We start from the raw sequence: 26207 nt of genomic DNA on the forward strand, positions 1-26207 counted from the left end.
AATTCAAAGCCCGGAATTAAGTCTTAGGCTTTAGATGCAACCCCGTTATAAACTGTTTTTTTTTTTTTTTTTGGAGAAGAACCCCGTTATATATATATATATATATATGGACATACTAGTCGCTAACCCGTGCGATGCACGGGATAGTTAAACAAAATTTATACACATTTACTTTTATTGGTACAATCATTTGAAAATAATTCTAACTAATACTCAAATGTAAGAGACACATTGACTTACTATTTAAAGTAGCCTTCTGAAAAATTTATACATATTTTGCAACTGAGCCTTAATTTCTCATCAACAATAAAAATATGGAAATTCAAAACATGGAAAGAAAATAAAAATTATAACAATTAATTCCATTATCTTTCATGCTATACTTTGTAATTGTACGGAATTAAGTCAACTCAATTTAAATAGTTATAATAAAATTGGCTTCTACTATTCTCTATTCTATAGTGATATGAACATATTGGATTTCTCAAACAATTACTGGTATTGCAATAAAATGATTTATTATTGAAAATAAGAAACAAAGAAAATCTGTCTATAGTTTAAGAAACACAATATACTAAAATTAAAGAGATAAAATTTTCGGAGGACAAAATATTATAGATAATTTTAGAAACAAATTATACACTTAAAAGGGTTAGTAATTTATAGCACTTACCCCCCACTATTAGTATACAAACACCAAATGCAATCATCGTAACCCTTTGAAAGAATCTTCCCCAATTAGACCATATTAAAAAAAAAAAAAAAAAAAAAAAACCCAATTAACAAAATTGATCCAAAAGGGTCTAAAAAGCACACAAAATCAATTCAAAAAACAAAAATATGAGACAAAATAATTACTTTCCGCTGCCAATGAAATTGTCTTTTGTATTGCTGTTCCAAACTGCAACACTTATCTCTTTAAGGCCTTCAATTAACGAAAACACAAACTTCTCTTGGAATATCGGAGTATTATGACCGTCTATACACACACACAAAAAACAAAATCAGCATAACTCACTATAACTCTATAGAAGCCTCAAAAATATAAAGAGAAATTAAAGGGGTTGAATTTGATATTTACGTTTGAAGAGAAAGAGTTTGCAGAAACTGTGGCTTTATATTTCTTAACTTGAGAGAGGGGTAAGGTTACTAGGGTTTTGAGGTGTTATAATGTTTTTATTTTTATTTTTTAAATATTGTGCTAACGTGAAAAATTATGGTGCCAACAAAGGTTTCGGTTTTATATATATATATATATATATAGATTATTCCTCTTAAGTTTCTCTTTTAAGATTTAATCATACGACTACTTAACTAAAACATACACTTCTATCTCATGAGAAAAAATCCACATGGCGGAATCTATGAAAGGAACTTAAGAAACGGCATATAAATACTATACCAAAGTCTTGCTCTATATATATACCCCTTTAAGAACTTTTTTGGATAAAATTTAGTTACAAAATTAGTTGTAGCATAAGATTACAACTTTACTCAATATCATTAACATTACTACATATTTCGAAAATCTAACCATTGGATGACATGTTCTTTATGCATACATATCAAATTTTGTACCAATCGAATATTATTTACCATATAATTTATAAGATTATATTTTATGTATAATTTTAAACTACAAAAACTTGCAATTTAAACAATTTATTGATGACATGGCTATTAATCTTTAATTTTCTATAAATTTTGCAAGTATAAAGGATATAAAAAGAAAATGTAATTCAATGATAACTTTGTCAAAATTCACCTCCAATAAAAAGATATTAAGTAAAGTTGTAACCTTAAACTACAACCAATTTTATGGCTAAATTTTTTCCAACTTAAAATAAAATAAAAAATTGAGATAAACCCCATTATAAACTTGGACAAGTGTCCTACCATAGTCACATGATAACTGTCAAAGTCTAAACCAAAAATCAATTGTTGTCTTTTGATTAGATGATAAAGAACACTCATTATAAAATGAACGCTAATTAAGTTTGCTTTTAGCTTTAAAATTATGTTTTTTCTTAATATAAGTTTATAATCTCATGCTCTAACATGAAATTGGCTCAAAAGTTAGAAGTCAATCATTTGGGACGTGTAAAAGTTTTATTACTCAAAAATTAAAATTCAGTCATGTTTTTCCATATTAATAAGAATATATTTAGAACTATAAATAAATTAAGTTGATTATGAAAAGCTTGAACTCTATTAAGGAAAATGTTTGTTTATGTTTGACTTAGGGATGTTCATGGGTCGAACAGGTCGGGTTTGTGACCAACCCGCAGCCAACCCGATGACATTGAGTTTTCAACACAAAGACCAATAGTCGATTGTGAAAAACTATGAGTCGAGTCAGATTGGACTCAGTCGAACAACAGTCAAGTCGGTCAAAGTTGATAAATAGGCTGGCGAAGGTTTTTCTTGACAATGATCTGTATTTTTTTTGTCGAATCTTCGCCAGATTTAAGTAAAAACCATTGGATCGTAGCTGGATTTGAGCATAAACAAAGAAATCTAACAAAAAACATGAGATCTTAAACAAATCTAATTGAAAACCACATTTTTGTCACTGGATTGTAATTAGATTTAAGCGAAATTTGACCAAAAACCACAAGATCTTCACCAGATCTCATTGAAAACCACCTTTTATTTGTCGAATCCAAATGGATCTTGGTAGATCTGGCCTTCTTTCAAGGTTTAGTTAATCAGATCAGGTTGCTCAAGTTTTAGGAGAAGGAGACTCGCCACTCGACCCACTGACATCAGTTGTTAAAGTTTGAGACCCACTACCAACTGCCTCTCTACTTAGATTAGACGATTTTAGTTCGAGTGGCTTTAGGTCAAATGGTTTTGATGGGTCTCAATTGGGGATGAATAGCCCTGATGTTCATTTATTAAGCAAATAAGCTAAACTCAAACCCAAGTTTAGGCTCAGACCGCTAAACTTTTCTAAGTAAATGTCTCTTTTATATTCATCAATTAACAACATTAACTTTTTGCACACAAATTTAAGTGTAAGGACTAAAATGAAATTTTCTAAAGAATTCGAACCATTTTTAAACATAAGAAAAAAGTTGAGCACTAATAATGTAATTAATCCAAACAATAAAAAGGGAGAAGAAGAAAAGGAATTGGGAGTGTTTAGGTGCGGCCTGGTTCACTTCTCACTCACTGTAGTCTTCACTCTCAGGCCTCAGCTTCATTTCACCACCACCGTAGTGTGCCAAAAAAGAGGGATATCTCATTCATTATACATCACACAGAGAGAAAGCCACAGATCTTTTATTCAAGAGAGAGGGAGAAACAAAAAGGGTCAGGTTTTAGAGAGAGAAATTGAGTGATTTTTAAATTTCATTGCTTTTTTTTTTTTTTTTTCTTTTCTTGGTGGGTTTGAAAGAAAAAGATGGAAGAGGCAAAGGTACTAGCTCAACAACAACAGCAGCAGCAGCAGCAACAACAACAACAACAAATGATGCTACAGCAACAACAACAACAACATCAACATCAACAACAGCAGCAGCAACATCATCAACAACAGCAGCAGCAACAATTGCTGCTATTGCAACAGCTACAAAGACAACAACAAGCGGCGGCCATGTCTCGGTTCCCTTCAAACATCGATGCCCACTTGCGTCCTCTCAGACCCATGAATCTGACTCAAAACCAAAACCCTAACAACGTTAATCATATCCCTAATCTTCATCCTAACCCTAACAATCCCACCCCTCCTCCTCAACAACAACCCCAACAGCCACAACAGTCTCAGCAACAACAGCAACAGCAACAGCAACAACAGCAACAACAGCAGCAGCAGCAGCAGCAACAGCAACAACAACAACAACAACAACAGCAACAGCAACAGCAGCAGCAACAACAACAGCTACAACAGCAACAGAATAGGGGGATCCGACCCGGGAACCAGGTGGAGCTCCAGATGGCTTACCAGGACGCCTGGCGGGTCTGCCACCCGGACTTCAAGCGCCCTTTTACTTCTCTTGAAGATGCCTGCGAAAGGTTTGTTTTTGTTTTTTTTGTTTTTACTTTCTGTTTGGTTGCTGAGAAAATTTGTTTGAAGAAATTAATGGGTTTTTTATGTGCATAAAGATTTGAGCTTTGTATGCTTTATTTCACTCTAATTATGTGTGCATTTGTTGTATAATAGTATTTTGAGTGGTTGAAGAGAAGTGCATTGTTTTGAAGTGTGAAAGTGAAAGAAAAATAGGATTAAGAAATTTTTTTTTTGGGGTGATAATTCAATTGTTATAAGTAGTTATTGGGGCCTGATTTGAAATTTGGTTCCTTTCATAAAGAAGACCAGGCAATGTCACTGAGCTACAAGGCTCTTCGCATAGTCTGGGTAAGATTATATATGTATAATCAATAATTTGCTGATTTGTACAAATTTGTTGGATTGCTCTCTGGTTGGTACTTTGTTCATATCTTGCGTGCCAAATGGTGGGTAACATTTGATATGGAAGCATTTGAATGGGTAGCTGGAGCTCTAATACTGTAGCTTTTGTAAGTATTTGTCAGCTTTGTGGTTTGCTTTGTTATTGAATTTCTAGTTGGTGATTACCCTGAGAGGTTGATTCCTAATGGAGACATAAAAATGGGTAGTTATGCATTGCATAGTAGTATTCATATATAAAATTTGCTGGTCGGTGAATAAAAGCATTTATGTACAGAAGGACAGAAGAAAATTGGTATTTTGTGACATATAGCACTTTAGTATGAATAAATGGTGGGTATGACTTGCTTAAATTTCATATTAATAAATGTGGCAAAGTGAGAGTTGGAAAGCTTGTGAATTTGGTCTTTTCATCAAATGCTTTCCCCAAAAATAAGGACGCAGATATGAATTGAATCTGGATTTTGGCATACAGAGTCATGTGCCATATGGTGTAAAAATGTTTTACTATCCAGTTTTATTTTGGACAGTCTGTCATTTCTACTTTCTACATAATAATAATAATAATAATAATAATAATAATAATAATATATATATATATATATAGATGTATATATAAAAATTGGTTTTGTGTTATAACTGCATCCAAGTGAAAAAGCAGATAGGCATGAAAAATAATAAAATAAGAAAATGCAGAAAGTGCAATTTGTTGCTTGAAGTGGGAAAGTGGGATTTATTTATCTGAAGCTGTTATTCTGACAGTTGGCGTCACAGTTAGAATTTCAGGTTAACAACAGTAACCTGTACGATGCTGTCATAAATCTGTGCCATATAAGATATATCTTAATGCCAAGAAGGGTGTTGATTTTATATTTGATAAAATGAAAAGAATGTCTCCTGTTGTTTTCTCTTAAGCAATATACATGATTGTTCATGTTTAGTCAGCTTTGCAGATTTCTCTTTACAAATTCCTTGCTTGAAAAGCGTTTCTTATGAGCTAAAATTTTCTATACTTTTGGGTTCTTTTTCTGCAATCTTGTGCACCAATTTTTTTGACTAAAGAAAGAAAGTATTCCTCGTCTCTATTTTTTTCCTATTAAATGTTGTGCTTCTCTAGCCCCACATTGTTATACTTTTTTTTGATAGATAATAAGAGTTTTATTGATGAAAAAGAACAATGTGTTTACGATTGTAAACTCACTGCCCTTGAAATAAATACAATCAAATCATAAGGAAAGACTAATAGAGATAAGGAAATTAGACAAGGAACTACAATGCCTAAGCCCCCAAATACGAGACCACTCAAACAAAGTCCTAGCAAGCAAGGTCTTCAACATATCTATAGGACTCTCAACGTCCTCAAAAGTTCGGGCATTGCATTCCTTCCATACTAACCACATAAGGCATGCTGATATCAAATTCCAAACCTTTGAAGAGTAAGTTCCCAAACAATTCCTCCATGCAAAAAGAAGAGAAACAATAGTGTCCGGCATCACCCACTGAACCCCAAACATAATAAGGACCTCAGTCCACAAAGCAGATGCAAACCTACAATGGATCAAAAGGTGATCCACGGTCTCCTCATCACACCTACATAAACAACACCAATTAACAAGGGGCAAGTTCTTCTTAACAAGGTTATCTATTGTGAGAATCCCACCCTTAGCAGCAGTCCATAAATAGAAAGATACCCTTTTAGGTATCTTTACACACCAAATGCTCTACCAAGGGAAAAAAAACAGAAGGGGCTTTCAATAAAGCAATATTGAAGGATCAGACATCAAAGACACCACTGCGATTCAACTACCAAATCAAGATATCCTCACCCTCCCCACTAGGAATCCTGGCAGAGACATGCTCATAGAAAGAATAAAATCTCCTTAACTCCCATTCATTAAAATTGCGTTGGAAATGGAAGTTCCAACTCCTACCTCCCTCGTCTGGTGCAAAAATAATCATGTCAGAAATCAAAGCTTCTTAAACCACAGCACATGCAAACAATTCCGGGTATAATTCCTTTAGAGGAGTAGGACCACTCCAAGGGTCGTGCTAAAACCGAATACGATTGCCCTCTCCCGCTGCATACACCACATGGCTGAAAAAATTGTCTGCACCTTTCCTAATATTCTTCCATAACCCACAACCATGAGTCCCTCTCACACAACTCTAGTGCACCAACCTCCACTATCCTCTCCATATTTGGTGGCTATTACCTGATGCCATAAATGAGTCGCTTCCTTCCCAAATCGCCAAAGCCACTTCCCAAGTAGAGCTTGGTTAAAAAGCCCAATCTTCCGAATCCCCAAACCCCTTATCTCCACTAGCCAAACAACCTTATCCCAAGCAACAAGTGGATATCTGAAAACATCATTAGAACTCCCCCACAGGAAATTCCTCTGAATCCTCTCTAGTTTGTCTGCTATGTGTTGCGGAATTGTAAACAGCGATAGATAATAAGTTGGGAGACTCGACAAAGTACGCTTCAATAAAGTAAGCCTACCTCCTTTTGACAAATACAACCGCTTCCAACCAAAGAGCTTCTTCTCCACCCTCTCTAAAATAGGATTCCAGATCAAAGCATCCTTAAAATGAGCCCCAAGAGGCATTCCCAAATAAGACATAGGTAAACGCCCAACCTTACAACATAGAATGCGAGCCAAAGCACCCAAATTCCCAACCTCACCAATTGGCACAATTTCACTATTGCCAACATTTACTTTTAAGCCTGTAATAGCTTCAAAAAAGATCAACACCATCCTTATATATAATAATTGTTCCCTAGATGCATCACAGAAGAGAATAGTATCATTAGCAAACAGAAGATGAGAAATATGCAAACCTCCTCTTACATTGGGGCTTGCCTGGAACCCCCTAAGAAAGTCACCATCTTCTGTCCTCCTCAATAACCTGCTCAACACCTCCATCACCAACAAGAACAAAAGAGTAGATAAGGGATCTCCTTGACGAAGACCACGAGAGCTACCAAAAAAGCCAGCTGGGGACCCATTAATAAGCACTGATAAACGAACTGTAGTGATACAAGCCTTCATCCACCTCCCCCACTTCTCCCCAAAACCCATCCTCTCCATTAAGTAAAACAAAGCATTCCAATTTACATGATCATAAGCCTTCTTTATATGCAACTTAATGATCACACCCGGAACACCACTCTTCAATCTACTATCCAAACATTCATTTGCTATAAGAACAGAGTCAAGAATCTGTCTTCCCCCTACAAAGGCATTTTGAGAGTTGGATATAAGTTTGTCCAAAACACTTCGAAGCCTAGAAGCCAACACTTTTGACAGAAGTTTGTACAAACTTCCCACAAGGCTAATGGGTTGAAAATCTTTAATATTGACAGCTTTAATCTTCTTAGGTATCAAACATAGAAAAGTAGCATTCAGAGATTTCTCAAAGATGCATTGGCTATGAAAGTCTGCAAAAAAAGCCATAACATTCTCTTCTATCACACCCCAACACTTTTGGAAGAAAGCTATGGTAAAGCCATCAAGACTAGGAGCCTTATCACCCTCAGCCTCCCAAAGAGCAGCAATGATCTCCTCCCTATCAAACTCCCTTTCAAGAGAAAGCCTATCAAACTCATCCAAACTAGCAAAATCTAACCCATCAACAGTGGGCCTCCAATCCTCAGGTTCCTGATAAAACCCCACCACCTGTTCCTGAACATTTGATTCAGCTTCATACATAAAGCCATCAACCTCCACACCCCTCATGGTATTAGCTCGTCTATGTGAATTAGCAAGCCTGTGGAAAAACCTATTGTTATTGTCCCCCTCCTTTAAGAACAAAGCCCTAGATTTCTGCCTCCAAGAAATCTCTTCCAAAGAAGCTAAAGATTCGCTCTTCGCTTTAATCTGAAATTTTCTTGCTTTATCTGCCATAGTCAGCACTTGTAGACCTTCTCTCATATCCAGATCCAATAGCTCAGACAACAAACATTTTTTTCTAAAATGCATATCCCCAAAAACATGTTTATTCCAATGCTTCAAGTCTTTTTTAAGAGCCTTGAATTTACATGCGAGAACATAACTAGGGGATCCCGCAAAATGATAACCGTTCCACCAGCCCCTAACTCGATCCACAAAACCCTCCACTTTTAGTCACATGTTCTCAAATCTAAAGGGATTTTTCCCCCTCGCCATGCCTCCTGCCTCCACTAGAATAGGACAATGATCAGAAACCACCCAAGGGAGAGGCCTTTGAATTACATCCAAGAAATGTTCCTCCCAATCAGCTAAAACCAAAACTCTATTTATGTGAGACATAGCAGGGTTCGTTGAATCTCTAAACCACGTATACTCACCCCCAACCAAAGGAAGATCAACCAAAAAATTCCTCTCGATAAAGTCCGAAAAATTGAACATGGTTGGACTAAACGAATTACAACCAAGACGCTCTGTCGGGTATCTAATAATGTTGAAATCACCCAAAACACACCAAGCTGAACTCCATCTCACTCTCACACTATCAAGCTCTACCCATAAAGCATCCCTCAAACCGGCCTTATTTGGGCCATAAACTCCTGTGCATATCCAAACAAAACCATCTGCCACCTCTTTCAACAGGACTGAAACAGAAAAGCTACCCACCACACAATCAATTTTCTCATACACCCTTGGGTCCCAGACCACAAGAATACCTCCTGCTGTGTGAATGGCATCTAAAGTCACCCAATCCACAAAAGAGCTGTCCCAAAGACTTTTCACAGCAGCAGAATTGGTACGGTCCAGTTTGGTTTCCTGAAAACACACAACCTCACACTTCCATTCCTTAAGTAAGTTCTTCACAATATCCCTCTTATGAGGATTGTTAAATCCTCTCACATTCCAAGATAGAAGTCTCAAATTCATGGACAACCATTAGAGCCCAACCCACTGAATTTCACAATCTCCCTGGTTCGTTTACCAGCTTGATCATCATAATTAACTATAGAAATTAAATTCCTTAATTCCCTCATACCTTTTGTAGAGAAAGAAGCAGTGCGACGAAGGCTGCTTGCCATAGCTTGTTTCTCCCACACTTTCTCAAGTTGTTGAAAAAATTCAACACATTGCCTCTCACAGGAATCTATGGGGAAGCCCACCCACTTACTGAAGCCCTTAACCTTTTTGCTTACCCAAACCGAAGGTTCCAAATCATCCTCCACAAAGATGTCAACTGGGTCAACTTCCTTAGTCATTAAACACCAAACCCCCATTAGGATCCCATTGAGCCAAAGGTACATATTCCATCAATTGCCGCTCCTCCTCATCCCTATCCAACTCCATGGGATTGACCCAATTCAACAACAGCGTCTCTTCTTCGAAAGAATCCGAAACCATCTCAGAAATAGGAGAAAACTTGTTTTGTTCCAATAAAGGTTGATGGCAAGACACCTCGGCTCTCTTTATTGGTGTCGTCGAACACTTCGCCATAGCAACAGTGAATCTTGGATGATCATCGGAGCTTGACACATGTGAATCCTCCACAGCCCCACTTATCGGACACCTCGTCGATGGATCGTTGGCAACTAAGACAGTGGAAGGAGCCCCCACCTCGGCCCCGCTACCTGCACAACCTGTCGGAGCTAAATCCTCCTTCACCGCCCTATCGGGTTCTTTGCCGGAAGTTAAACAAGCCCCTCCCATCTCACCGGTACCACCCATCTGAACAAAACCCATCTGCTCTGCCGTGTCAGAACCTCCATCGGGAGTTGGAAGCTCCCCTCCCATCTCGCTGGCACCTAGCTTTGACTTCTCGACACAGACTTGTAAGCCCGATCCCTCACCACGCTCACAAGATCGTGACAAGCCTTGTAAATACAGGTGGGTTATATCACCATTATGATCCTCTTGCGCCTGTTTAATAGGCCCACCATTTGCTTGCTTAACAGGCCCGAGTTCAGTAGGTATTCTATCAACTTTAACAGACTTAGTCTTGGGCTGAACAAAATTGGCCCACTTCACCACCCTCAAGATCAACTGATATGTTTAAAGAAAAATGGGCTTTAGTCCACTTCAAAGTAGACATACGCATTGGCCTTCCAGAGACAAGGTGAGTTGAGATATTTGTTTTTGGAATAAAATCAAATCCCCCAAATCCCTCCTTCTGGTTTAACATGCCAGCTAGTTTAGGAAACTGCTTCTCCAAATCTAAATCACTTCCTAATTTCACGTGACCATTAATGTCTTTCCAAACTTGGTTCCTTGGATTATCGGTGGGTTTTGCAAACCTACCACCGCCGGCATCCACCTCCTTCGCTGGCCTAGAAACATGTTTTCCAAAGAAAAAATCACATAACTTCCTTTCAAGAAAAGCCCAGCCACCCTTATGAAAACCTTTTGGAACACACAAACAACCACGTCGAGCCCCATTATGATACTCAGATATTTCCACAAAACAACCACCTTATTCAACCTACTAGAGCACTCCAAAATTTTATAATTCTCATGAAACCATTTGAAAAATGTTGCTTGCTAAAATCCCAACTGCGTAACTCAACCAAGCATGCAATGATCCAGTCCAAGCCTGATCTCTCAACCCAGATAGAACCATGGTACCTTCCCCGTCTTTCTGTAATGGAATAAGAATCCATACATCCTCCGTCAAAAACCAAAAAGAAGGCCTTTGTGTCAATGCGAAAGAAAGTAGAATTCCCCCGTTCCCCATGTGAAGGTGAAGGCTTGGATTGTGAAGAAGGTGGCGGCTTAGGAGGATTAGGGTTTAGAGGGGGTAAGGATGGTTGGGTTGGTGTGTGGTGGGGTATGTATTGACCAAACTGACTAGGCCAATAACAAGGCCGTGGGAAAGGGATTTGAGGAGGAGGGAAGAAATAGGGAAGGTTGGGGAAGTTAACAAAAGGTGGATTGGCTTGTGCATGTATTAGGGGTGGAGGTGGAGGAAGTTGTTGTGGTCTAGAGGAGAGGTGGGGCGGAGTGGGGAGGGTGGGAGCACTCATAGGTAGCGGAGGGGGACTCAAAAAAAAAAACAAGGGTAGCCCCACATTATTATACACACACACACATGAACACAAATGTATGTATCTGTACAACCATGGATTGAGAATGAAGGATTAGCCGTTGTTATTTCTTTTTGGATGAACGGTCATGATTATTTCTCATATCTCTAAATAGTTCTAGATCCTTTTAGAAAGAGTATTCATTGGACATACTAATGTATCTGGTTATTTCATACATATCAACTTTTGAAAAGTGTTCTCCCATCAAAGATGATACATATCTGGGGAAATATTATTTGACTTGATTTTAAGTTGAAATGATTGTCCTTTTTGGTTGAGAATGAATGGTTGGTAGAAGTGTGGATGGGAAACTAGAAAGACCTGTTTTCATTCTTAGTTCAGTGGGTAATGAGCTATTCATGCTTAATCTGTGGGTGCTTTGTTAGCAAAATTAATCAATATGTCTTCCTCTTCCATGGCAACTCATGGTGTTGTTAGCTTCTCCACTGTAATTTGTGATGATCATTGTACATCATTTACTTCCATTAGCCATGGTGGCGATGGTAACAACTGCCTCAATTTTTTCTATGATGAATGGGTATTTATGAGGCTGAAATTTGGGGAGAAAGAAATGGATACACATTGAATATTAGGTGGCAAGCTAACTTGCCACTAGGTTGTTATCCTTGTAGGGGTGTATATTATAATTCAAAAGTAGCATGCATTTCAAGCGTGCCGTGACAAAATTACTCATGTAATCACTTGATGAGGAAGTTACCCAGTTTCCATTGATGCTGTTTTATTCATATTTCATTCAGATAGTATAATAATAAATAAATAAGTAAATAGCCTTCTCATTTGCATTTATATGATACTTGCAGAGAATAAATATTGTATCAAATGTCAAATGCATGCTGTCATCTTACTAGTACTTCTTTGGGTGAGATGAAGTCCCCTGTGTAGGTAAATGTGTCTAGCTTTTGGGGGGATGTATTTAACTACTTAAAATTAAGTGGATGCCCTCGTACAACTTAGATGGTGATATTTTGTATTTAAACATATATTTGTTTCCCAGTTGACAATGACCTCCACTACAATATTATTGCATGTATTCCATACATGCTTTTTCTAATGATAAGTTATGTTTATGTCTTGGGTACACATTTTTTGGAACTATTTTGTTTTCGATGGGTACACTAATGAACATTTAGGGGGAGTTTGGTACTCTAGTCTCTTTTTTGACAAAGCTGGAGAGATGTGGCATTAAGATTAGTGGATAGATCCAATTTATGTTTACGCTTAGTTGTAGCATCAAGATATGCAGATACATCTTTCTCAAAAAAAAAAAAAAAAAGGAGCAAATACATATAATTAATGTTTACACTCGCTTGAAAATTAATGATAATTTTCTGATGGGGTGTTTATATAAGCTGCTTTTGTCCTTGCTACCTGTTCCATACTCATCCTGACTCACCAAACATTCCCCTTGCTATGAAAAAGTGAGCAGACTTGTACTGCTCAACAATAGAACTCATGGTATATTATTGACAAATGCATGTTTGTGCAAAATGTTGTAGCCATTCTTTTCTTCTGCTAATAATTTTCTGGAGCCTAATAGAGGTTATATGTGAGAAGGGGGAGGGGGAGAGGGAGGGGTTGTATCTAATATTTCTGCAATACAAATTTCAGATTCTAATATCATTTGCTTGTAATACCTACAAGAGTGTTGAAAACTTCAACTGGTGGTTGTGGGAAGTACCCAAGAACTATTGGTTTTGTAAATGTACTATATATGGATATGACTACTCTTTTTAGAAGCATCCTTGCTACTAATCTGGATTCAAACATTCACGAGAAGGTAAAAGTTCATTTTGTCCATTTCAATGTTTTCTCGAGATTTGTCAGTTTGATGTCAACGGTCCAATCTTTAACACAAGGAAAAAAATTCATGTTTTTGAATCCTAGGCATTGGCTTGGGATGGCAGTATGCCTTACCTTTAATTCGTAACAATTAAAAGAGGTAAAAATATTCTTGTTTTACCATTAGTTTTTAATGGTTGTTGTACTGATTACTTAATTAACTACATATCCAGCAAAAAAAAAACTGTGTACTCCACTTGCTATAAATTGGTATTTTAAGTTGTTTTTTGTTGTATGATATGTTGCTAGAGTATGTTGATTCTGCATGATAAAAGAGATAAATTGGTTTTAATATTAGGATTAATAGATGACCAAAGGACAGCAGAGCCGCCTTCATGGCTCATTCATAGATCTTTTTGAAGAACTATGCATATGCTTCTCTCTCTGTCTGAAATTAAGTTCTAGACTAGTACATGTATTATGTATATGAAGATAAGCTTTGTTGGGCATTCTGTTTAAGAAAAAGGCAATTAGTTAGCATCACTGATGCGCTTGAGATGGATAGTGTATACAGCGCCTGTTTGGTTGCTGAAATCATTTTTAGTACTTTGGGTACTGATGCGAGCAGATATGCTTGCGCTTGCCATGAATTCACTTCTATGTGGCTTTTGCATTCAGATGCTCGTACATTTTTTTTTCTTATTTTTTCATAACTTATCAAAAAATATAAGGATTAATAGATTGCGTTTCAGCTTTAAAGCTGCAATTTAGTGTGCATTTGGCATTAGCTTATTTAGCCTTTTGTTGATAGTGTGCTAAAGTATACTTGTATTTTGAAAAAGTGAGAAAAAAATGAGGATTTAAAAAGATGTATACAAAAGCTAAAAGCTAGCAAATAAGTATGTTATGTACAAATAGCCATTCAATCTACGTATGTGTTGATTGCTTGTTCCTAGAGTGGTATGAGTAACTTATAATCCTTGATTGGGTGTGTTGGAGGGTTTGAGACATGTTGAAAAATGACTCTCTCTCTCTCTCTCTTTTGGGGCAGGGAGGGGGGTGTGGAGCTCAATGGTTGAATTGATAGTGTAGTCATTTTTTAGAAGATATAACATTTACGTAATATATTGCATGTAAGGCATCTGGTCCCTGCTTCTCATATGAATCTTTCCAATAAATGAGCAAGAGTTAGTTATAACTGGAATCTGGTATTCATTCAAGTTATTTGCACAGTGATTTGTTGTACTTTGTAGGATATGTTATTCCCCATTTTCCACTAAATTTATGCAGGTTACTACCCTACCATGTGGTGGCAGACTATGAGGCAGAAGAGGATGATAGGATCCTCGATTCTGACACCACAGGCCAAATGCCCTCTCGATCCCAACAGTGGGATCATAACATAGCTGCTAAAGTTGCGGAGTTTACAGCCACATTTGAGAAGCAGGCCCTTGCCTTCAACATAATATCTCGGAAACGCGCTTTGGGGGAGTTTCGATCTGAGGAGAGATTGATGATTGAGCAGGCTCTTCTCCAAGAGGAGAAGCGAGCTGCACTGGAAATAAGAGCAGAGATAGAGTCCAGAGAGAAGGCTGGTCGGGAAGCTCATGAGGCTAAATTGCGAATGGCAGCAATGGTTCAGGCAGAGCAAGCTCGGGCTGAGTCACTGGCTCGGGGCCCAATAAGAGCAAGTGCACTTGGATCCCAAGGCAGCGATGCAATTGGGCATGACTTGGGAGAGCAGGAGCAAGGAGGCAATGCAGACGAGATGATAAATGGGTGGGGAAACAATACTCAGCGAGATGAGAAGGAGCCATCTGAAGATTTCTTGAATGATGAAGAGACCGAAAATGGAGAAACAGGCATGCAAGATGGGTGGCGAGAAGTTGGGGAATTTGATTTGAACACTAGATGAGCATTGAAATGGGTATTTCGTATTAGTGGAACAACCTTGATCACAGGCAGCAGCCTATTTGAATTTTGTAAGGAAAAGTGCGTGTATCCTTGATATTTGGAAAATCAATTGCACTGAGCCTTGTGTTCAAATGCCGTATTCTTTGTAGGATTGTGATATGTAAGTCTGAGGAATGTTACTGATTGAAATCCGTTCACAGAATCATCGGAAAGCTATGTAAAATGATGTTATTTCAGTAGATTGGATTATAACTATTTATAGGTCATGGTGCAACAAATTTCGTTCAGTCATTCGTATTGAATTTTTTTTTTTTTTTTGGACAAAATTAGCTACAAAATTGGTTATAGCCTAAAGCTACAACTTTACTCAATATCTTTTTGTTGAAGGTGAATTTTAAAAAATCTATCATTGGATTACATTTTCTTCTTATATTTTTTATACTTGCAAAATTTTTAGAAAATTAAAGATCAATGGTTATGTCATCAATAGATTGTTTAAATTGCAAGTTTTTGTAGTTTAAAATTATGTATAAAATATAAACTTATAGATGATATAGTAAATGATATCCGATTAACAAAAAATTTGATATGTGTATTAAGAGCATAAAAAATATACAATTTAAGGAATAAATTTTTAAATTATATGGTAATATTTATTTTATTGAGTAAGGTTGTTATCTTAAATTACAACTAATTTTGTAATTAAATTATATATATTTTTTGGGTAGATTTTTTAACTTCTGTTGACAAAGCTAGTTGTAGGCTGGCATTGCAAATTTGCAATCATGATTTATGTTTGTTCAGCAATAACTTATTTTGCTCAATCCAAAAGTCGTTATTATTATTATTTTGCTGAGTCTAAAGTCATGATTTAAATTTTAAACCCATCTATATGTAGGGAATAAGCTGTCTTTTCCTTATCCTTATCGGATTCCTCTGTTAATTATTTTGTTGAGGAATATATAAGAGCGTGATGCAAGCTTGTACGATCAACTAGTTATATTAAACATGAAGATTTTCACATTTTTAATTTTATTCTGAAATTGTTTCTTTTTTCTTGATACTGAAATTATTTTTATTTTCTATGAAGATCTTTTCTTTAAACTTAGAATTAGATGATTTTACATTAATTTTAATTAGATGACTTGCAAAAGAAAAAGACTAGGAACACGACTTTGTGCAACAAATTTTACTTCTACTTTGATATAATTGACTGTAAGTGACAGAAAAAAAATAGTGAGTTTATATGAAAGTGATGGTTTACCGTTTGAAATTATCTCATCAAATTGTCACAAATAAGGTGGACTTTAAAAACCACATGTTGGAGTAGCAGTAGCGGGTGGTTATGGCGTAGTCCATTTGGAATGCTTGCACCAAGTATTGTTTCGAAAATCATGGGTTGTTATGGCATAGCCCATTTGGACTGCTCGCACCAAGTATTGTTTCGAAAATCATCCAAGTACACCCGGATCCCTGGATCCGATTTTGGAGGGAGCTCCTAGCATGTTGTCCGAATCCCAGCGACTTTAAGAAAGCTTGCTTTAGTGGTGAGACCCAAAAGAACCGTCAGCATTTTCGCGAAACCCTGTTTATAATTTAGGCTGGCAGCTACAACGTGGCCAAAGAATGCTTATACGAGGTAGAGATGGTCCAGCATTATATGCATGCAAATCAAATTAGTGTTGCCCCCCACTGTGTAGTAGAGTTTCGGTCCACCAAGTCGTGTACTCTTTTATTTCATTAATACAAAATTTTCTATCTTTTTCCAAAAAATAAAGACATACCCATATTATACACCGGATTCAACAAGCAAATTCAATTGATTTGGGTGATAATTTAATGCTAGGTTGTAAGTGATAGGTGTATTGGAAATTTGGAACTAATTGGTCAAAATATGTAACAAATTCTTCAGGTTGGAGGTTTCTCTGTGTCACTACGGGTGTATCAGTATGACTGAGCAAAATTAAAATTGACCCTAGGAGGAAATTCATCACCCGCAGTCTAAAGAGAGAGCAAACATTTCTCAAGAAACAAATAGATGGCACACTAGCATCGAGATAATGACCCTGCAGCTATGCATGCCTTTTACTTTCAAACCACAAATCTCACTCATATACACTCGCACACATGCACCACCAAGTAACACAGCACCAAAAAATTTAACTAAACTAGATATTGTGGGAAAAGAAAAGTGAAATCGAAGCTTCAAATTTTGGAGCCTGATATGACGAAGGCAAAGGAGAAAAAGCAAGAATACACTATTGCCTACAAAATATTAGGAAGTTGAGAATCCAATCTATTCTGCAAGTCCTTGATCTTCATGGAAAGCTCAGCCCTTTGCTCCTTGTAGTTTTGCAGTAAATATTCTTTCCCTTCTATCACCTCCTTCAAATCTCCTACTTCCCTCTTAAGCATCTCAATCCTCTCCCCATCTCCCTTTCCTTTCTCTGGTTGCTCAAAATTGCTCTCACCATCAAGATACCCATTTGCATGGCCATTTCTTGCCTCAGATGGCCAAATTGTTGGTGAGGAGGGCTTGTCATTGGGGCCCGCATGTGCCACACAGTGATCTGCTATTGCCTTCCTCAGTCTCTGGATCTCTCTCTCAGAATCAAATAAGTCCCTGTTTGTGGCATCAAGCTGTGACTGCAGATGTGTAGAATGTGCCAGTTGAGCATTTAGTGAATTCTGCAACTCCAAAATCTGATCTTGCATCTCCAGTATCATATCATCTCTTCTCTTCAGCTGCTGCCTCAGTTTATGTATTACTTCCCGCTTGCTAAAAATATCAGAGCCAGATTCCGAGACACATGGAGAGTCCGAGCAGTTTGAATGGTGGAATGGCTTTGGAGGCAATTCAAGGCGATCAGGAGAAGATGACCAAATAACACCATTTTCCTTGTTAAAATCAGGAGGGGGAACTGTGACCAAAGGAAGAGCTCCATCAGATTCAGTCATCATCTGGCCATTGGGTGGGCACTTTATCTCCATGATGCCTTCAGTTCCTGTTTCAAAGTGATTATTACCTAGAGGAAAATGAGAAATAGTTAAGCATATGATTGTAGAATCTACTTACCAAACTTCTCCAAAAAAGTGAAATGAAGCTATGTACAGAACATTGATGTGAGGCTAGAATAAATATAACAGCAATTTTTTTTTTTTTTTTTTTTTTTTTTTATAGGTAAGAAACAATAACAACTATAACGGCAATGCGATCACCCAACAAGACAAATGCATTAACCAAGAGGAAGAGCAACAAATTCTGAGAGAGAAAACAGATAATTAAGCATTCCTATCTTATCATTTGCTCCTCCTCTAACCTAAATGGTTCTACCTCCCCCCCCCCCCCCCCCCCCCCCCCCCCCCCCCCCAAAAAAAAAGAAAAGAAAAGAGAAGAAGCCAAAATCCAAAATGGAAAAAAGGCAACACTGGGTAAGCTACAGATGCTATTCTATATTCTGACACTAGCAAAAACAAGTATCTCTCACCAAGTAACATATATCAAGTGTTGCCATGTCAAGAGACAGACTTAAATCACCATCAAGTGTTTGATATGGAACTTAAAACTTATCTTTAATTTTCATAAAGTTAAAAATATAACTAAAGCACAAAGTCACACCTGAAATGCAATTGAAGCAGCCATCATCTTCTTGTGTAAATGAATACACGTTAGAACGCAAACGGGATCCAGCAGCCTTCCTTCTGTCAGAGGATTTCCCGTTACCTGATTAGTAAACAACTTTCATAGTCAGGAGCAGGATTTATAATTTTGTGTACAGATGCAAACAACACCCCTCTCACATGGGTGTAGACCTCAAAAACATTGGACCCACCCCTATGTGAGAGGGGTGTTGTATGCAGCTGTAACACAAGATACCACTTCCAGGAGTAGGCACATCTCAAAAGACAATTTGCAAGTGCTATACATAATATGAGACCTTTCAAACTATTACTAGCATTGTCTTGCTGCCTCACATCAAGTGCCTGCTTCAGCTTGTAACCAAGGCGAACTGATAATGCACTTAACAAGGCACCACCAGCAATGAGAATCCAGTTTGGCCCTTCACCCTGAATACTCTGTGACTTCTGAGCTCTGGGTACCCCATTTGCCCTTGGTTTCATTTTAGTGTTGGGGGGAAAAATTCTGAATCATCAAAATATGACCTACATTGACAATGCACCAAAATTGCATTGCTATGACACAAATTAGCTGAAACTGCATCAGGAAAGAGACAAGTTTAATAGACACTTTTAAAAGAAAAAAGAGATCCCATTGATTGGGAAGGCAAAAAACTAAAACTGAGGAAACTTTGAGAGAGGGAGATATTGCATAAGACCATAAAGAGAGAGGACATTCCCGGTAGAGAAATAAAAGCTTTATATATAAACCCGGAAACCCCATGGACTAATAGTGTGGTGGATTAAACTTGAGACCTCCAGCTTTAATAGAGAAGAGTTGAAGTAATGACAAACAAATATAAGTTTTACGTTAGTGATTTTTAATAGATATGGATAATGTTTAGATTGTCATGGCTCGCAAAGTTTGGGGTTTAAAATGGTAAAGTTAATAAGTCAAGGTGTAATTTGTCAGAAGGACAAACTTTGTGATTTTTGGGGATTTTCCTTCTTCTTCTTCTTTTTTTTTTTTTTTTTTTTTTTTTTTCCAACTCTTTACACGCAAGTCACAAGACGCAACTTTCATTTTTACATTGGGAACAAATTAGAGATCAAAGAATTTTTTTCAATTATGAAGGAAAATCCTTTAAAAAGAAAATTAAAAAAAAAAAAAAAGTCATGCACAATATAATTGCTAAAAAGGCTCAAAATCCATTCAAGTATCTGTCAACTCAATCCCTCTTCAAATATGAAGGGCCCAGGGATTTTTTTCCTAATGTTACAATTGTACTCCAGAGCACAAAACAGTCAGAGCTCTTCTAAAAAACCAATGATTCTTTTTATTGAACATTAATCAAGATTATATAAACAAAAACCCCTGAAAAGAAATGTCACAAAATTTTAACTTTCTACCATGTCATGAAACCCACCACAAACTCAAGAAGTATTTGATCATCTAAAAAAGTAGTTCCATGAGGCAATTTCCTTAAACTGCATCACCAGGCTTCTCATCTAAAGTAGTCACTACATTCCTAGTTAATTTAATGGTATATCCTCAGCAGAGGCATAACACCACCTTCCTCAAATATTACATCACCAAGCTGATGATTTACTTGCAAAAGGCAGAACCAACTCATCTTTCAAACAACTTTGGCAACATCTAAGCACAAATATGTAAAAGAATCTCCACCCAATATATCACAACACAGAATATGTCTAACCTGAATGCTTCACGGGTAAAAAAATTATAAAAAGAAAACACTGACCAAGAAAAGCAATTGTCTTGTAAATGTAACAATCAATATACACACATAAAATCAGATTATTTCCAATCACCCAAAAATACCACTTTGAGTAATTAGAATCTGCAATCTCTAGAAAATTTCTACTGTTTTCAATATATAATTCAAATCAACCACACATCATAAAACATCTTCTACAAGGTTACAACACATATCATACTAGAATACAATTTTCACATTGCCTAGACGCACTTGCCGAACAAATCTATTCTAACACCACAACCACTACATATATATACACACACAAACGCATATAACCGAAAATATCTGTTGTATTGGTAAAGGAATAAAGCCACATTGTGCATTATATTATTTTTCTTAGGAATTTCATCGAACAAAATATCAGCTAAAATCATATTCTACATTTCAGTCAAATAGTTTTAATCCAAAAAAAACAGAGAAAATCGAAGCTCAGAGTTTGTATTATCCACAATCCAATATTACGCAACCATAGCCATAAAAACCACAAGAAGAAAAAAAACAAATCTGTACTTTTCAAACGCTTCCAAAACCTAAACAAAAAATAAAAAAAATCAATTAATTTAAATAAAATAAAAATCTGAAACAAGGAAACGATTCGACTATTTGTGTGCGCAGAGAAAGTACAACAACAGATTTTAAACAAAAATGGCGGAAAGGAACAAAAATCCACAGGAGGTATTCTAGAATCATCGAGAAAGAAAGATATAGAACGAACCTCATTCAATGAGAGAGATTAGGGTTTGCTTCCGATTTCTCTCTCCCACTCTCTCTCTATCTCATAAGGAGCTCCGTTGTTTTCACCTCTTCCTTTCTCTTTCTCTCTCTCTCTCTCCTCTCCTTCGCTTTCACTTTCTCTCACTCAAAAAAAAAAAAAAAATGTGAAAAAAACCAGAGGGGGGTGAGGGTTTTTTGAAATGGCGGCTTTTGCTTGCCACGATTTTCAGTTACGAAAAATAAATATATACTACTATAATAAAAATCGATAATATGTGGGAAATTGTGTTGTTGCCACGTATCATAACACGTGGATATAATTGGCCTATTGAAAAACAATATAGACGGTCAAAAATTCTATAGGCAATCCGTGTCTCTCTCTCCCTGAGTCTACTCTTTATCTTTCTTTTTCTGTTGCTTCCGTTATACAGTTGGTTACTTTATCATCTCTCTCTTATTTATTTATTTTTAAATTTTGGCCTTTTAAATTCTGTGACGGTAGTCGCATATGCCAAACAGGGTGTGAGGGTTTTAGATGCTTTTTAGGAAAGGAAGGTTGGTGTTTGTTTGATTAATGAGTGAGAAGCATGTTCTCAAGGTTAAGACTTGTGAGTTGTGAGTTGTGACCTTTTAATGATTATTAACAAGGGTAAAAATGTAGTTAATATTTCCTTATGTTTGTATTAATATCAGTCAAGATTAAAACTTTTCAGAATGGACTAATTTGGTTCTTAATCACCGTGAGAGAGAAAAAAGAAAATAAGTAACGATTTAGGGTTCAAGTTAGTCAGTTTTGAAAAGTTTTTATCAGAATAAAGGATATTTGTTTTTATTACTTCTTAATATATGTGGGATTTTTTTGTAGCACGTTAGCTCAAATTTCAAGAATGTTAATTATATTTTACCATAATAGTAATAATTGTAAATTATATAAGTCCAAATCATTTTCAATTTAAAGGATATTTGTTTATTTGTTTCTATTACTTCTTAAAACAAGTGAGATTCGTTTGAAGCCTCTCTACCATGTGCACAAAGATATTTGATTAAAAAAAAAAAAGCCTTATAATAATCGGATCACAGATCAAGGATTCTTTTATTAGCTGAAAAGAAAAAAGGGTTAGGTTAGCTAAAATCCTCATACAAAAGATTTAAGATGAGATCTTTATATAGCACCAAAAAATGTAAAGATTTAAGAATTAGAAGAATGAAATTATATTAAAAAACACTTTGATGACAGCGGATCTTTGATGGACTAATTAGAGAGAGAGAGAGAGAGAGACATGATATATCTTAAGCTTTACTTATGGGGGGAAAGTGGAAACACAATCCGTATCCTTCCAAGAATCTTTCCCTTTTCTTGAGATTTTATTTTCCCCAGTAAAACACCAAACGCAGTAATAGAGAAACACGTTTTACGTACCCAAATCCTCAACAAACTCGATTTAATTTTCATCTAACATCCATAGACCATAGTAGAACATTATTTCAGTACTCTCCTCCTTTATTCATTTTCCAAAAAGTGTGACAATGACAAATTTGTCGGCATAATCTTTATTATATATTGCCTAGTCCAACAAAAGGTTTCGTAACACTGTAAGAGCATCAGCATTGAAGAATGCTACTCTATCCTATTCTATCATTTCAAAAAGTTACTTTATCAATTATATCATATAATTTTACAATACACCCTACATTCAAAAACTCTATTATTTTATTTTTTTATTAAAATATTATTTTTTTAATCTTTTTTTATTATTTCTTTCATATTATCACTTTTTTTAGCTAAGGGGTGGAATAAAAAAAATATATATATATATATATATATATTACAATAGTGAGATATACCATTTTTTGATGCAAATATTTTTTAGCTATGAAATGTCAAAAAGACCCTAAATATGGCATTAGCATTCTTCAATACTAATGCTCTAAGGCGTTCATAAATTTGTCCTGATGGGGGGTTTGTGACAATAAATTACAAAAAAAAATGTTCAATTGTTCCATTAAAAAGAAAGAAAAGCAGCTAAAACCTTTATTATTGCTGCTGGCATTGCCTTATCAGACCTGTCAATGGATTGAATGTGGATAAGAATGGGTCCTTTCTTAATCCAATCTGATTTTGATTGCGATCGACCATGCACCCAAAAAATGTTAACATTTTCACAACTATTAATATTGCTTGATGTGATTAGTATATGATAAAAGTAGTATCACTAGTTTATCCATTGAAAGCTATGTTACTAAGCATTCACAGTCCAAATGCCAAGTGCCAAATATAAGCATTTTTTAGCATTTAAGTCCAAAATCCCCATTCCATCAGAACCTGTAAAAGCCAAGTATTGCAAAAAAATTTGCAATACTGTTACAATGCAATTCTACAGCACTGTAGCTAATGTGTTGTACTGTAGATGATGGTGATTTTAGAATATATTATTTTATTGTGTAGAAATATTATTTTAATGTATTGTATTGTAAAATAAATGTTGGGATACTGGAGTATTGTAAAATAAAGGTTGGGATGTTGGAGTATTGTAAGATAGTATTGTATGATTGATAAAGTAATTTTTTAAGATGATAAAGTAGAATAAAATGTCATTTTGGGATGTGAATGCTCTAAATCAAGAATTGCGAAAAATATTGTACTCCTAACGTTACTTTTTCTATAAATAAAAATTCCTAAATTATTGCGTCCCTATCCGAACATTTACTTTTCCTAAAAAATTGGCAATGGGTGAAAGATATTAAGATATAACCTGTGGCAGTGGCAGATAAGCACGCCTAATTTTTGCTACGAGAGGGCTTTCATGGTACATTAAGATTTTACGTTTTAGGAGGTTGGATTAGAGATAAATAATAAGACTAGTCTCTCACAATATAAGTATAAGTGCATTGCACGTGTCGTAAGAGAGTAGTCTAATGAGATGAGATACCTTCTCGGCCTGTTGTGGATCCACATTTCTGTGAACTATATATTCCAAATTCCAATTCCAAGCTCTCAATGAATGCTTTTCTTTTCCTAGTGCTACACGAGAAACACATTAAAGATAATATGTACTTCATTTTCCCTTCCCCGATATTCTTTCCGCTTTTTCTTTTCTTTTCCTTTTTTAAATCTCCTTCTGTCTGTATATTCTTATTTCTTACGATTACCTGGTCTTATGTATACACAACATCTAGTTTCACACTAGACTGACCTTAATCGAAAATCATGGAATTTGGAAAGGTCACAAAGTCGGGATGCTAGAACTTTCACATGTGGCTTTGCCTCTATTGATCATTAAGAATTATGTTAGGAATATAACTTTTGGCACAACTTTGTGTTACAAATCGCCACATGACGAGTTGTGATTGATAAGGGTATGTCAGTAGGTTATGGGGACACACCCTTACCAATCATAGCTCGCCATGTGGCGAGTTGTGACACAAAATTATGCCAAAAGTTGTGTCCCTAGCATAATTTGATCATTAATGGTCTATTTGGATACCGTTTATTTTGCTCAAAACTGAAACACTATAACAAATAATTTTTTTTTTTGATACAGGCTAGAATTCTACTCTAGCCTAATCTAAGTGTATATGTGTGTGAAACTCCCTCCTGGAAACTTGAATCCTGGCCCTTGCCTCCCACACCCCACAAGCATTTATACTTATGGAGTGACCATCGCACCAAGAGTGTAATTTGAAATAATTTTAAAACTAGACTAAACAGTACACACGTGGGTCCCAACAAAGATAGACAAACTGTTATGCAAATAAATGCTGAGACGTGCACAATGCACAATGGCTGAAACATGATATTAATACCACAAAAAGTACACGCGGGTCCCACAAGGATGGACAAACTAAGTGAATGGCTAAAACGTGCACAGTGCCGGGGGTCCCATTGTTCAAACACCAAATGTAAAACGTTTGGAAACGCTCACTAAATTTCACGTGATACTATTTTAATGCTTCATATTATCCATTTACTATAAAGTGCTCTGATTATGTTAAGTTACCCATATAGTTCAGATCAAATAGGAAATTGTTAAAAAAAAAAAAAAAAAAAGAATGTTTATCCCACATTGGTTGTGTGTGCCTAGGGCCTAACCTTTGTAGTTGTACTCTGATTATGTAATATATTATAAATTCAATTTAAAATACTACTATTACTATTTTTGTGTGTGCGGGTGATTTTTTCTATTAGATTATATATTAGCATAGTGTAGACGTGTAGTTCAATTAGTTAAAGCTAACAGATTTGTCCAGGTTCCACAATTTTCAAATGGTAATGAAGTATATAAAATTTGTATGATTAGAAGTATTATTTCATAATAAAAAACAAAAGCAGAAGAAAATGCTAATGGATAGAGAATTACCATGCCAACAACCGACTTGAATCGACATTAAAAAATAAGTTGAAATATTGCTTGAAGACATCAAAGAGTTCAGGAAGAGCTTTCTCCAATTGGTTCAAGCATCTACACACCAACTATTTGTCAAATTGCCTTTGCACGCTTTCAAGAGATCACAACCCAATCTCTGAATTTTATAAAAGCTCCTTACTACCTACCATTGCCATATCTTCTTTTTCTTCCTAAACCAATATATCCAGGTAGCCAACTTGTAATTTGATCATTTCATCCCATCCACCATTTTTTTTTTTCAAATCTTGTTGTTTCACTCAATTTTTATTTCTTCCCAAACCTCACACATCTTTTCATCCATAGCCCCTTTTTTCTAATGAGAACTTTGGCATGGAACTGTGGCGCATTTGCGAAGCACCAGTCTGATTGTGTTCCTGAGTGAGGCCCTTAAATCAGCTTTCGCAAATTTTGATTGAGCGTGTGTTATAATTTGAGGCTTCAATTGCTTACTTAATTAGAGTGACAAATTTGGGGATGCTGATCTAGTTCTTCTTATAATGGGATGTCAATGTCATCATTCACGTTTGAGCAGGGGATAGGAA

At 36.0% G+C, this 26207-nt stretch overlaps 2 protein-coding genes across 8 annotated transcripts; one reads left to right on the top strand and one right to left on the bottom strand.

Annotated features, from left to right (window-relative positions):
* Positions 1–3146: 3146 nt before the first annotated feature.
* LOC115959467 (putative mediator of RNA polymerase II transcription subunit 12) lies at positions 3147–15433 on the top strand. The gene is made up of 2 exons (XM_031077885.1): positions 3147–4017; positions 14523–15433. Exons 1-2 carry the CDS (start codon positions 3407–3409, stop codon positions 15145–15147), a joined length of 1236 nt encoding a protein of 411 aa, XP_030933745.1. The 5' UTR covers positions 3147–3406; the 3' UTR covers positions 15148–15433.
* Positions 15434–17153: 1720 nt separating this feature from the next.
* On the bottom strand, positions 17154–21485 carry LOC115960522. 7 transcript variants are annotated; one of them, XM_031079459.1, is made up of 5 exons: positions 21261–21484; positions 21056–21075; positions 19085–19310; positions 18766–18870; positions 17154–18172 (listed from the first exon to the last, which is right to left on the bottom strand). In XM_031079459.1, the coding sequence occupies exons 3-5, from the start codon at positions 19266–19268 to the stop codon at positions 17412–17414; spliced, it is 1050 nt and encodes a 349-aa protein (XP_030935319.1). In that variant the 5' UTR covers positions 19269–19310; positions 21056–21075; positions 21261–21484; the 3' UTR covers positions 17154–17411. The 7 variants fall into 7 exon arrangements, with proteins under 7 accessions (XP_030935319.1, XP_030935315.1, XP_030935320.1 ...); XM_031079455.1 differs by having other exon boundaries at positions 19085–19362; XM_031079460.1 differs by lacking the exon at positions 21056–21075 and having other exon boundaries at positions 17154–18151; positions 19085–19362; positions 21261–21485.
* Between the last annotated feature and the right edge of the window lie 4722 nt (positions 21486–26207).

Source organism: Quercus lobata, chromosome 9 (assembly GCF_001633185.2).
Source record: "Quercus lobata isolate SW786 chromosome 9, ValleyOak3.0 Primary Assembly, whole genome shotgun sequence".
Classification (NCBI taxonomy): Eukaryota; Viridiplantae; Streptophyta; class Magnoliopsida; order Fagales; family Fagaceae; genus Quercus; species Quercus lobata.

Coding starts and splice junctions, on each gene's coding strand:
- LOC115959467 (XM_031077885.1), top strand. CDS start 3,407: ATGGAAGAGGCAAAGGTACTAGCTCAACAACAACAGCAGCAGCAGCAG. Junction 4,018..14,522: donor CTTGAAGATGCCTGCGAAAG/GTTTGTTTTTGT, acceptor AAATTTATGCAG/GTTACTACCCTACCATGTGG.
- LOC115960522 (XM_031079458.1), bottom strand. CDS start 19,268: ATGAAACCAAGGGCAAATGGGGTACCCAGAGCTCAGAAGTCACAGAGT. Junction 18,871..19,084: donor TGCTAGTAATAGTTTGAAAG/GTCTCATATTAT, acceptor TTTACTAATCAG/GTAACGGGAAATCCTCTGAC. Junction 18,173..18,765: donor CTGCTTCAATTGCATTTCAG/GTGTGACTTTGT, acceptor ATTTTCCTCTAG/GTAATAATCACTTTGAAACA.